Source organism: Neoarius graeffei, chromosome 7 (genome assembly GCF_027579695.1).
Source record: "Neoarius graeffei isolate fNeoGra1 chromosome 7, fNeoGra1.pri, whole genome shotgun sequence".
NCBI classification, from domain to species: Eukaryota; Metazoa; Chordata; class Actinopteri; order Siluriformes; family Ariidae; genus Neoarius; species Neoarius graeffei.
In genome coordinates this window covers 61,021,092-61,034,258 of record NC_083575.1, presented here as the reverse complement: position 1 = coordinate 61,034,258, position 13,167 = coordinate 61,021,092, and the positions used below count along the sequence as shown (strand labels likewise).

Here is a 13,167-nt window from a genome sequence, read left to right as displayed (position 1 = left end):
CCGGGCGAATGTTTTATCCTGCCCGAGGTGTCCCGCCATGGGATTAAAGTGAGCTGCCTGGAATACCAATTCCCGGCGGCTCTTTGGAATTAACAACTGGGTGACACGCTCCTTCGTCTGAGTGTCCTGCGTCACTCGGTATAACCTATCCTTTAAAATGGAAAAATAGGGGAAGGTCGGGGTGGCGTTCGGCTGGAGCGTTTGACCATCGATTACTCTCACTTGGTCAAACGCGTGTCGCAGAGTTTCGTCTCGCGATTGTTACAGTGGGAAATCCGCGAGGGATTCCCCAATAGAAAGAGGAGGGGCCGGGGGCTCCTCACTCTGTCGCGGAGATGACGTAGACGGCTCTGCGACCGCAGCTCCAGCCAAAACGACACCGGGACCCCCCCCTGCTAACCGGCAGGACCCACTCTTTACTAGGTGTGCCATCAACCCCCGGAATCCCGGCCAATCAGTCCTCAAGATCAAAGAGTGGGCAAGGCGAGGATTAACCGCCGCCTTTACTATGGATTTGTCCCCTCTGAAATGTATGTGGACCGACACCAACGGGTAGCAGTGAACATCCCCGTGCACACACAACACCTTCACCCCTTGTGCTCCCCCCAATGCCTCGTCTTGCACCAGGCTTTGGCGGATCGAGGTCTAGTTGCAACCCGAATCCACCAACGCCTGATATGTCGCCCCTTGTACACTTACCGGTATGCAATACGCTCCGGCCTGATCGAGGGCAGCCTCTGGCGCATCGGGGATCCGCACCACCGCCCCCACCTCCATCGCGGCACACTGTTGCTGCAGGTGGCCCGGTTCCCCGCAGCGCCAGCAAACCGGCCCGGGCCTCCCCTCTGCAGCTGTGGTTTGAGGGTCACTCACCTGAGGGGGGGGAGAGACAGACACAGAAGGGAGAAACGGGAGGGCACCACGGGTGCGGCGGGCCGGCTGGGGTAGAGCCGGCCCCCGCCTCCGTGGTGGGGGAATGGGGCGAGGACGGGACACGGGAGGAGGGGGAAGAGAGAGAGAGAGAGAGAAGATGATGACATCCGTTGTCCTGCCGCCGGGACAGCCGCCAGATGATCCTCCGCCAGTCCTACGGCCTGATCCAGCAACGCCGGGCGGTGGCACTGGACCCACTCCGCAGTTCTGGCAGGTAGGCGAGCGATGAACTGTTCCAGCGCCACCTGGTCGATGATCCCCTCGGCGTCACGATCTTCGGCCCTCAGCCACCGCCAGCAGGCGTCCCGGAGCTGCTGGCCGAACGCGAACGGGCTGCCGACTTCCTCCATTCGCAGCGCCGAAGCGCTGGCGCTGCTGCTCCGGCGTGCGCCCCACGCGCTGGAGGACAGCCCAGCGAAGGCCAGCCGGTGGTCGGCGGGGAGCTGTAGTGCGGCTAACTGCGCCTCTCCCGTCAGGAGGGGGAGGAGGCGCGCCGCGCGCTGCTCCATCGGCCACCCCGAGGCTTCGGTGACCTGTTCGAACAACGCGATGAACGCCTCGGGGTCGTCCTGCGGGCCCATCTTAGTCAAGGTGATGGGAGATGGGCCCGCGGCCGGGGCGCTGGTGGACCCCGCCGACGCGAGGAGGCGCCGGAACGCCTCTCGGTCTTCCTGTTGAGCCAGCACCAGGGATTCGAAGCGGCGCTCCTGCTCCTTCCGGAGCGTGACGAGTGCCTGGTGCTGGCTCTGCTGAGCCGTGGCGAGGGTGTGGACCAAGTCCGCGAACGGGGAGGATTCCATGGGGCTGCAGGACAGGTGCTCCACCTTCCAAGGTTTCGGCACCACTGTGGCAGTTCCTTGCGAGTGGGTGGAGCACAGAGGACGGCAGGACAGAGATCAGGTTTGTACATCGGCTTTATTGCCACACTTTTCAGTCTAACAATATTTTCCCACAATATAGAGAGACACACACACACAACAGCGTCTCGTCCGGGGATGAGCTCCCCTCTGCTCTCGCTCTCCCTCCTTAAATAGGGCGCGGTTTACTGGGGAGAACACACACAAAACATAGGTTAATCACACTCAGGTGAAGCGATTCTGCCACTTACCTTCCCCAACTCCGCCCTCCTGTCACAGACCGGCGCTTGACCACGCCCCCGCTGCCACAGCCAGGTTTTACTCCAATGAAATTATTACAGTTAAAGCTTATACGGCCTTTCAATTTCATACAATTGGTGAAATTTAGTTCCCTCTGAAATTTGATCATTGTGATGGATGTTTATTTCTGTAATATCTCACAAAATATCAGGCCATCCTGTGGCTGGGAAGTTATTTAATGTGAGGGGATTCCCGAGCAAATAGCGTGCATGAAATCGCTTGGTTCATGCAGTCAAGCAGACAGAGGAAGTCTGTGTGCGCATGCGCAGGTTTACCTTGACCGTGCACTGACAGTTACATAATTTTGTTGCTAAACGAACAGCTGATCACACCGAGATGCTTACTGACTGCCGATATTTATTACTTTTGTCATGCATTTCCTTTCCTTCGCAACATAACGTCTTTTCGCTTTCCGTTACTGTAGTCAGTCTTTCACGTTTCATTCATGTCGTCCATTTTTTCTCCTATTTCAAATTTATATCCCACAATGCCTTGCGCAAATGGGGAAAGCCCACCACATGATGCATGTAGTATCTTGAATTGGGTTATGGTGAAGCAGGCAAAAATAGCAGAGAATTTAGGGCCACATGGCCCTAAATTCATTAATTGTTCTATTTAAAAAAAATAGAATATTTGTAGCTTTCAGTCCACTAAACAGAAATAATTGGATGTCAGGGAAAATTCCTTTTAGAAGAACAAGCCTTTATTTGTCACATGCACACTCAAGCACACAGTGAAATTCATCCTCTGCATTTAACCCATCTGAAGCAGTGAAAACACACACACAGAGCAGTGGGCAGTCATACTACAGTGCCCGGGGAGCAGTTGGGGGTTAGGTACCTTGCGCAAGGGCACTTCAGTCCAAGGCCGCCCCATGTTAACCTAACCGCATGTCTCTGAACTGTGGGGGGAAACTGGAGCAAACTCACGCAGACACGGGGAGAACATGCAAACATCACACAGAAAGGCCCCCGTTGGCCATTGGGCTTGAACCCAGAACCTTCTTGCTGCGAGGCAACAGTGCTAATCACTCACCATGCCACCCTACACTTGAAAAATCTGGAAGGCAGTCTATGTTTAAGTTTTTGTTAAAAAAAAACAAGCAAACAAAAAAAAAACACCCTAATCTTTACCTGTTATGTTGCTTAGGAACCAAGACTTACTCTTAACTGAATACATTGCATTGTGAAAGAAATGGTTGTTGCAAATGTTATGAATAATACATTTTATTATTTACTGAACACTCGATTTTATTCCATTGCTTTTGTTGCCGTTTAATAAATACAGTGAGCCACTCACGGGTACTTTGCGTTGTGCCCCAAAAAACACCCAAATCACTGCAGCTCACACCCTCTCATGGATCACTGTTTGATTAAAACAGCGAGTATATATCTGTGAAGATTCTCAGTCATCCAGGTACATGTACATAGTAATCTGTGGTTGGTAGAAGAGAGCTGGACTGGATGCAGCCATCAGAATTCTGATTCGGATTCTATGATGATCCATGAGAGGATAAATACCTGATACTTCCTATTAGTCAGACAGAACTGAGGAAGCCTTTCGGATGAGAGGTGAAACGTCTTCAAGAATCTTCAAACAAGTCCAGTTGCTCTCTTTTACCAACCACAGATTACTATGTACCTGGATGACTGAGTTTCTTCACAGATATGTTTCGACGCACTTTGGGATGAGATCCCTTCGACTGGTGCGGGAGTATGAGAGGACTTCAGAAAACTGGCAGACATCTTAGCCAGAGAGGATCGTTCATTTTTGTCAACCTGGAACGACCATCACTGAACAGAGGTGGGTGTCTAAGACATCTTATCAGCCACCTACAATGCAGCCATCAGCATTCTGATTCTGATTCTATGATGATCCATGAGAGGATAAATACCTGATACTCCCTATTAGTCAGACAGAACTGAGGAAGCCTTTTGGATGAGAGGTTAAATGTTTTCAAGAATCTTCAAGCAAGTCCAGTTGCTCTCTTCTACCACCCACAGATAACGAGTATAAAAAATAAGTTTAATTCAAATTATGATGGCTAAATCCTCTGTTTTACCTGCTTTATGCAGGTCAGTAAAGGATTAATGCGCCATGAAATGTTACGTTATTCTAACAGACCATATTAGCGTGTGTATGTAGAGTTTGTGACGTTTCAATGAGTTAATGTTTAAACGACATTAATAAGTGGAAAAGTTTGGCCGCACGAACGCCATTTTGTGCTGAGTGCGACTGCAGTTGCACTAGTTAGAGTGGGAATAAGTGACATTAGGGCTCCTGTACATGATGTATTTCCAGCTAGTTATGATTTATGTATGTTTACTGTGAATATGTATTATTGTAAAAATGTAAAAATTTAAGTTTACAAATTTAATGTATCTTTGTTTACAAGCCTGCTGCCTGGTAAATATAAGTTCAAAAAATGTAACACAAGCACTTTGCTAGTCACACATTTCAGTGCTTTACAGAAGCAAGGTATGTAGTCTGTCGTATTTAAAGGTGTATGATACACTACTGTAAAATTACACTACATGAAAGTGTTTTGATCCAGTTTATACTGTGAAAGGGAAAAGGAAAATGTAAGGAACTGTTTATTGATATAAAATATAAATATGTGCTTATTAGGAAACAGAAGATGATGAGAGAAAATGTGTTAGAGATTGAAGTAGTGATTTAAGTGAGATAAAGGACTGAATCGGGAAAATGTGAAATTGAAATACATAAAACTGAAATGAGGGAACCAGATATGTGTTGTGCTTATGTGACCGTGATGATATATGATGTTAAATAACTCATACAGAGAAGCAATCTGGAAAGGAAACAAGACGCACTGTGTCCTCATTCCTCTGCTTTACCGGCTTTATGCAGGTCATATATTTGTTACTGCGGTCTCCCATCCCTGGGACCCATAACACCACTTACGGGTACTTTGTGTTATGGCCAAAAAACACCCAAATCACTGCAGTTAACACCCTCTCATGGATCGTTGTTTTAATCAAACAATGAGTATGAAAAATAAAAAGTTAAATTCATATTATGATGGCTAAATTTTTTTTGTGATAATTTAAAATAGAGGTGGAATGGTACACTGCTTGCATTTTTATACTGCTGTTTGCAAAGCAGTCATGAGCACATTGCGGGCATCTTCAGCAAGTTCATTCAGACAACGCTTCAGTATGAAGTAAACCGTAGCAAAGGACATTGACCCAGCTGTCACTGATCCCAGAACAGGAATTAAACCCAGCCAGTACTCTACTACTGATTCTAAAACGACAAGACTTGAACTTGTCAGCAACTTAATAATGAGATCCCTGGTTATTTCTTGATTCAGAGGAGATTTAAGCACAGATTTTAGCTCATCTACTGGTTTCCCTGATCTCTCAGAAAGCTTCTGTAAGGAGGCTGGGTCCAAACTGAAGGCATTGTAATATTTTCTAAGCTCGTACACCAAGATGTACACATCTACACCGAATGATAAACCAGGTATTGGCACAGCTGCAGCCCCGGCAGAGATCAGAGCCACCTTCCAAATTTTGCTCTGCAGTGCCGCCTTTTTCCTCTCGTTGATCTCCAGAGTGATGTTTGGAAGGGCCAACATCAGTACATCTCTCTTGTGCTGGGGAAGTTCCCTCTCCATGGTCTCCTCAAGACGGTTGAAATCATACAGACTGAGTTCGAAGCAAGAGATGAGGAAGACAGCAGGAGACTTTAGACCAATCTCTTCTAGACCTAAAATAAAAATGTAATTGTATTTTTAAAACTATTTTTCAAATGATCGTTCATCATTACACTGTTCTAAAATGATTAATGTAATGTGTAATCTAAAAAGTAAACCTTTAATGCAGTTGTCTCGGATAGCATTCAGTGTCTTTTCTTTGTTAAACGTCTTCTTTCGCTGTTCAGCCTCAATGTTGCTGTCAATCTTTGATCGAACAAAATAAAACTTCTTTTTCATTTTTACTATCTCTGTTGCCAAATTGGTGTGGCATTCTCTGAAACGATCTGCTGCTATGATGATGAAAAAATCATATTGTTCAAACTGAACCTCTTCGAGATATTCATCAGCTTTGAATCTGGGGGTTCCAATGCCAGGGAGATCCCACAATTTGACATTTGGGAATTTTGGGTGAGGGTAAGGGGTAGCCTTTGTAGTGGTCTCTACAACACCAGTTTCTGCAGAGCCTTCATCTTCATCCCCTAAACCTCTGAAGGCATTGATAAATGTGGATTTTCCAGATCCAGACTCTCCTGTTATAGCAATGTTCAGTTCCACACGGTCTTGTTGTGCAAAGTAATCCTTAATCTTGCCAACAGCTGATGGCAGATCTTCACTGGCTAGTGACATTTTAATTTCTTCAATTTCAGCAGCATCGATAATGTCATACTCATCCATCTTTAAAAAACAACAACACATTTTTAAAAACAACATACATAAACTGGTGTACACACAAACATATATGTATAGTGAAAATTATAAGGTAAGTATTGGGATGGAGAAAGTAAAATTGTGCAAATAAAAAGTCTCCACCTTTGTGATATAAAAACGAAGGCAATTCATGTGAAAATCAAGTAGGGAAACAAAAAACAACAACAAACAATAACCTTGTCGCATAAGTTTGCACACCCTTTTTTAATGGGGCATGGGACACCACAGGCTGATGAAACCAATATAGAAATTTTTGGGAATAATTTGTAAAGATACATTTGGAACAAAAACAAGACAGCTTATCACCCAAAGAACGCCATACCCATGGTGACACATGGTGGTGGCAACCTTATGCAATGGGCTGTTTATCTGGGACTGGGGGTCTACTCAAGATAGAGGGAATTGTGGATAGCTCTAAGTACCAATCTGCTTAGGCCCAAAACCTATGGGCCTCTGTTGCAGGTCAAATTGAAGAAAAAAAAATTAACTTCCCAACACAAAAATGATCCAAAGCACAAACACAAGTTTACAAAGCTTCAGAAGAAGACGATGATCAGTGTTTTGGAATGGCCCAGTAAGAGCCCAGATCTAAATCCTGCTGAAAACCTCTGGAAGGACTTGAAGAGGGCTGTTCACGGGAGATCCCCTCAAAATTTGACAGATCTGGAGCATTATTGCAAGGACGAGCAGAATGAAATTGAAAGTTGGTAGATTCCTATCCAAAAAGACTGAGTGCTGTATTACAAGCAAACTATGAGTTAAAGGGTGTGCACACTAATGCAACCAGGTTATTATAAGTTATAAAATCTATTATTTGCTTTTCATTTGAATTTTGTTCTTTTCTATATCAAAACATCTGCCACCATTTATCATATTTCAGTTTTACATCACAAAATCTTGCAGTTTGATCAGGAGTGTACAGACTGTTTCAAAATGAAAACAAGAGAAAAGAATATGAGCAGGTACACAATCTACTATAGATGAAAACAATGTCCACATTTATTTTGGGGTTTTAACTAATGCTTTCAGAATGCTGTAAACAATACTGTTTAAATGAACACATACAAAAAGTATGGATATATACAATGAAAATCCTTTGAATGTTTGCATGCTTCCAAGCACAGTAAAAATATTTTTCTATTTTAACCCAATTTCATCAGACAGTGTACATTAACTCCAGCTATCATTCCATCTGTAGCTTCTACTCTCTCTGATAGGGAAACACTTTATTGGGTGGTACTGCATAGGTTTTTTAAGGATTTCCTCACAAACCAAACAATTCTTTAGGGCTTTCAATTAAACATTTTTTTCGAGTGCGGAACCTATGAAATAGTGTGAAAGATAACTCGTCTCTGAAAGCTTCAAAATTAGAGATACTAAGGATAAAAAAAATTGCAGCATTTCTTCTGGCCAAGGATATCATATCTGCTGTAAAATGCTCTTAGTGCTGCATTTTTAGGTGTATTCATGTTTAACAAAGGAGACCTGATATTTTTCACTTTACTGTTATATATAATTGTCATAGATGCACCTGAGTTTTTATTCAAAGATTGCTCTCATAATACTGATAACATACACGTGATTCCGTTACTGTCTGTGGTTCATTTCTTCCTGTTTTTCTAATTTCCCTTGGGATCAATAAAGTGTTATCTTATCTTATCTCGTTTTATCTTATATGTCTGGTATGAATAAACTGTGCACATTGCTGCCACCAATAGCAATTACAATCCCAGGATACTTTTTATAATTCTCCTGTTTATCACAATTATAGTTTTCACGCTGTTGCTCAAACTCCATCTGTTGATGGTTGTGTGTCTCATTATGTCTTGTTAGTTACTGCAATTCTATATTTTCTAAGCCTTTTTTTTTTAAACTTTTGTTTCAATTGTTATTTACTTAAAATCTTAACAGATTGACTTATAGAACACTTCCCATAAGAAACAGTAATTTAATCATACCTTTACACAAGAGAATATATACTGAAGAGTCTGAAGTTAACATTTCATTGTGCTCTCTCTCTCTCTCTCTCTCTCTCTCTGTGTTAGAAGGAATCTGAAACTGTTTTGGATAGCTTTGCATCAAGAGGAAATCTTTTTTTTTAATGTAGGCTATGAAATGACTTAACTGCTCATCATGGATCATAAACAGTTACATTACCTTTGATTATGACTCTTTGGTGTTATTGTTGTATATTATTTTTACTGCTCTTCCAACATTTTACATGTAAAAACTGAAGTAAGCTTTTTAATCCTCTCAAACACAGTGTTCAGATATCCTGAGGGAGCCAGGAGGACTGGCTTTACCATGAAATTAAAATATTATGTTATTTGGCTTTAGGTATTTATTAGCTTATTAATTACAATGTCAACTTTTGGAGTGTTTGTGTTCAATAATATGGTTTTGTATATACAGTATTTTATACCTTTTCTTAGTGAGTCAAGCCTTGTTATTCTTGTTTTAATTTATTTCTCATTTGCGTCATTTAACTGAAAATATGAACATACCATATGTGTAGAAATACTTTACATAAGAACTCGTAAAAAGTAGTTTAATCCTACCTTTACACAGAAGAATAAAGGCCACAGGAAGAATCTCTGAGAAATGCTGTAGTACACTGGCAAATGGATGCTGTGAACAAAACAGACAAAACTCGCTTGTGTTTCTTGTCATTCAGGTTTACCTCATCATCTGCTGAAGTCCAGAACAGGGTTTCTTTTTTCACTTTCACTTTAATATTATTTACTGGATGCTACGATATTATTATTTACTATAAATAAATGAGAAACCCCCCAGAAATTCTAAAGTCATATATTGGGGAGAATAAACCCCTCAGAGGTGCTGAGATTAAAAGTCAGAAGTTTGGAAGATTAAGAAGTGACACATCTACGAGAGGAAAAACAACCCTCTCGTGCAACCTGTCTGCCTGTCAGCAGTGCATTCTGGGAAATGTAGGAGATTGAAGAGGAAAGACTACATTTCCTGTAAGAGTTCAGTTTACATGAAACTTTGCAGTACAGTATTATGTTAAGTGCCAAACTGCCAATCAGTGGTTATGTTGTTATTATTATGTGCATTTTTTATTCATAATAAGAGCGACAGTCATATATATGCTTTGTAAGATGTAGAGTTATATTTTAATGGAGTTTTTATTTTCTTCTATTTTCTAAGTTCTAGTCCAGCAGATTTTAGTCTGAATGCCAAATGATATGACCATGTCTAGTTTTGAGTAATTTTAAAAGTTATATTGTTACAAAGTTACTTGGAATCTCATCCTCAAAATTTTAACTCTATTCTGTAAGAATAGTCTCATCTCATCTCATCTCATCTCATCTCATTATCTGTAGCCGCTTTATCCTGTTCTACAGGGTCGCAGGCAAGCTGGAGCCTATCCCAGCTGACTACGGGCGAAAGGCGGGGTACACCCTGGACAAGTCGCCAGGTCATCACAGGGCTGACACATAGACACAGACAACCATTCACACTCACATTCACACCTACAGTGGTGATTGAAAATTTGTGAACCCTTTAGAATTTTCTATATTTCTGCATAAATATGACCTAAAACATCATCAGATTTTCACACAAGTCCTAAAAGTAGATAAAGAGAACCCAGTTAAACAAGTGAGACAAAAATATTATACTTGGTCATTTATTTATTGAGGAAAATGATCCAATATTACATATCTGTGAGTGGCAAAAGTATGTGAACCTTTGCTTTCAGTATCTGGTGTGACCCCCTTGTGCAGCAATAACTGCAACTAAACATTTCCGGTAACTGTTGATCAGTCCTGCACAGGGCCGTCAACAGGGGGGGACAACCGGGTATTTTGTCCCGGGCCCAGGCATGAGGGGGGGCCCAGAACTGGTCCCTCATGAAGATGCCATTAATCATTCTGTTTCATTTCAAAATGTGTTGATTTGGGGGAGAAAAATGTGCTATATTTGCATTCAATGAATGATTTCTGATTCTTTTGCCTTTATTGTCTTCGAAAATAGATTCAAGAACCCACCTACCACCCCTAATGCAGAAATGGTTTGGTCTTTGATTAAGGCACCAAATAACACGGCACTATTCCATCATAACGCTTCGACAATAAGCGTGCGAGCCCGTTTGCCAACATGCACAAGTCAGGATCAAAGAAAAGAAAAGAGAAAAAGAGATGAAGAAGCCAAGAGCCTCAGGGGCTCACTGCATAGATATTTTAGAAAAAATTCAGATGATGCAGCAGGTGGTGAAGGCAGTGAGGCAGCTGAGCCAGGTAAGACACAGATAACTTTTTTCCAGCCCCGTAATGTAACCCCAGCATGCGCAACGCGCCATTCATAATTATAAAGTAGGGGATAACAGGGTACACTGAGTGAACACTGAAATGCACAGGGCATTGAGTTATTTCATAAACATATCGGTTTAATAACACTGTGTTGCATATATCTCAATGAAGCAAAGAATAGCACATTGGCCCGCAATCAGCCAAATGTTTTAGGCACGCTTGCTGAGCTGTGCTGAGCTGGACTCCGGTTAGCTGAAAGCCCGTGGAACGCTGCCTCTTGTTAATTAAACCTTATTTTGTTGGAAATCATCCCGTGTAGATACGACGGCATGTGAAATTGCCAGCTAGATAGAGTTTAATGTAACGAATGGGCTATAAATGGGGTGTTTTGAGGTTAGTCTGTTGCAAAACATTAAACTTTCGCTTAGACTGGATACTCTTCAAACAATTCCCTTGCTCAAGTGAAAAATGATAGGCCTGTATGAAAAGCGCAATTAATGAAAGTAGCCTAATAAGCCCTAAATGAATAAAACAACCTCTGTTTTATTGTTGTTGCTTACACGTTAAGATTTTGAAATTTTCTCGGTCCAGTTCTATATCCAGGGAATGTTGTAATCCTTTTGGTTTATCCGTAATAAACGTGTCAGCCCCCAGGTCAGATAGGCTAATGTTACGTGGTTGGGAGGGTGCCAATTTTTTTTTGTAACATTCTAAATCGAGTACGGAAAGGATGTTTATGAAAAACAAGACAAAAAAATACACTGAAAAACTCACTGTACACATCACTAGTGGCACACACGGACTGGCCATTGGGAGTAGCGGGAGTTTTCCCGGTGGGCCGGTGGTTCAGTGTGGGCCGGCGGAGAAAAAAAAAACAAAACAGTTGCGCGCTGGCCTTTAATATGATAAGCAATGTTAACAGTTTCTTAAAGAAACTGTTAACATTGCTTATCACTTTCTTTGCTCCTTATTTCTTAAAGAAACTGTTAACATTGCTTATCATATTAAAGGCCAGCGCGCAACTGTTTTTTTTTTTTTTTTCTCCGCCGGCCCACGCTGAACCACCGTCCCACCGGGAAAACTCCCGCTACTCCCAATGGCCAGTCTGTGTGTGATAGTGGTGATGCTTCTATGTTCAGATTTTGGGAAAGCCATAACTCCGTTCTCATTGAGGCCCAGTTCCATCCCGTAAACAATCATTTTGGTTTAACAACTACCTGCGCTCAAACATGTCACAGGAGAGGCTCAATGGGCTGGCTATGCTCTCTATAGAGCGCGAACTTGCAAAGAAGCTGGACTTCAATGACTTTATTGACGACTTTGCCACAGCAAAAGTCCGGCGCATTGCATTTCGCACCTGAATAGTTGCAGACTAAGGAAATGTTCAAACTGTAAATATGTTGAAATGTTGAAATAAAATGGTTGACTGTTATAATGGGCTTGGAATACCTGTTATTTAAGGGTTGGAGTGAATGGAGACTGTGAAAAGAGGGGTTGGGTGTGGGTGGTTGCTGTGTGGCGATGTGCGTGCGCGCGTATGTGTGTGTGTGTGTGTGGGGGGGGCACTCAGATTATTTTGTCCCGGGCCCAGCCAAAGCTGTCAACGGCCCTGCATGCGCATATACGTGTTCTGATTAAAATGGCCAGTGAGTGAATACAATTCGGTTCACCATTTCAATGAATGGATTAGACTAAAGAAATTGCTTTCAGACATGTTCATGCTTATGACAGAGGGAAAGTGCATTCCACTGAGCTCTAGCACCGGGCCATTTCCGGGAAATAAGAGTTTCAGTCATGGCAACAGTGTGTGTTTGTCGGCCTCAGTTCGGAGGTTTCAGTCTCGAAAACTAAGATTTAAGAGTAGAATAATATAAAGTACAAACATTTGGTATATTTTACTTCTATGATTTTTAAATTGTTCATTTTTGGATTATGCTTCATTTTTGTGGCTACTGCTTCATAGAGTAAATATACAGTATATGCTATATTTACTGTATGAACATGGTATCAGAAAACAATTTTATTTATCAGCAGTAGCCACATGTACCCATAGGGTACCTATTTTTTTTTCGTGATATCTTCCTTCATATTCATCATAAGTGTGACCGGGTGAGGTTTGTTTTGCCTGGCAACACTTGTTATTATTATTATTATTATTATTATTATTATTATTATTATTATTATTATACCAACACAAAGTCTCTGCAATACTTCCTTTCTATTCAGGACAGTTGGTGAAACAGGATTATTTTCTCATGTTATTTGCAGTTTTCACTTCATTCTCACAGTCATGTCTTAATGGTATTTATTGGTCATATTGGTCGCAAGCTTCATGAATATTGTGACAGTGAATTATGTGACCAATAAATACTGTTAA

General features: G+C 42.1%; 1 protein-coding gene across 2 annotated transcripts; it reads right to left on the bottom strand.

Annotated features, from left to right (window-relative positions):
- Nucleotides 1-2,775: 2,775 nt before the first annotated feature.
- LOC132888714 (interferon-inducible GTPase 5-like) lies at nt 2,776-9,361 on the bottom strand. Of its 2 annotated transcripts, none has more exons than XM_060924788.1 (3): nt 9,078-9,361; nt 5,928-6,486; nt 2,776-5,822 (listed from the first exon to the last, which is right to left on the bottom strand). In XM_060924788.1, the coding sequence occupies exons 2-3, from the start codon at nt 6,484-6,486 to the stop codon at nt 5,194-5,196; spliced, it is 1,188 nt and encodes a 395-aa protein (XP_060780771.1). In that variant the 5' UTR covers nt 9,078-9,361; the 3' UTR covers nt 2,776-5,193. The 2 variants fall into 2 exon arrangements, with proteins under 2 accessions (XP_060780771.1, XP_060780772.1); XM_060924789.1 differs by lacking the exon at nt 9,078-9,361 and adding an exon at nt 7,050-7,135.
- Nucleotides 9,362-13,167: the final 3,806 nt, after the last annotated feature.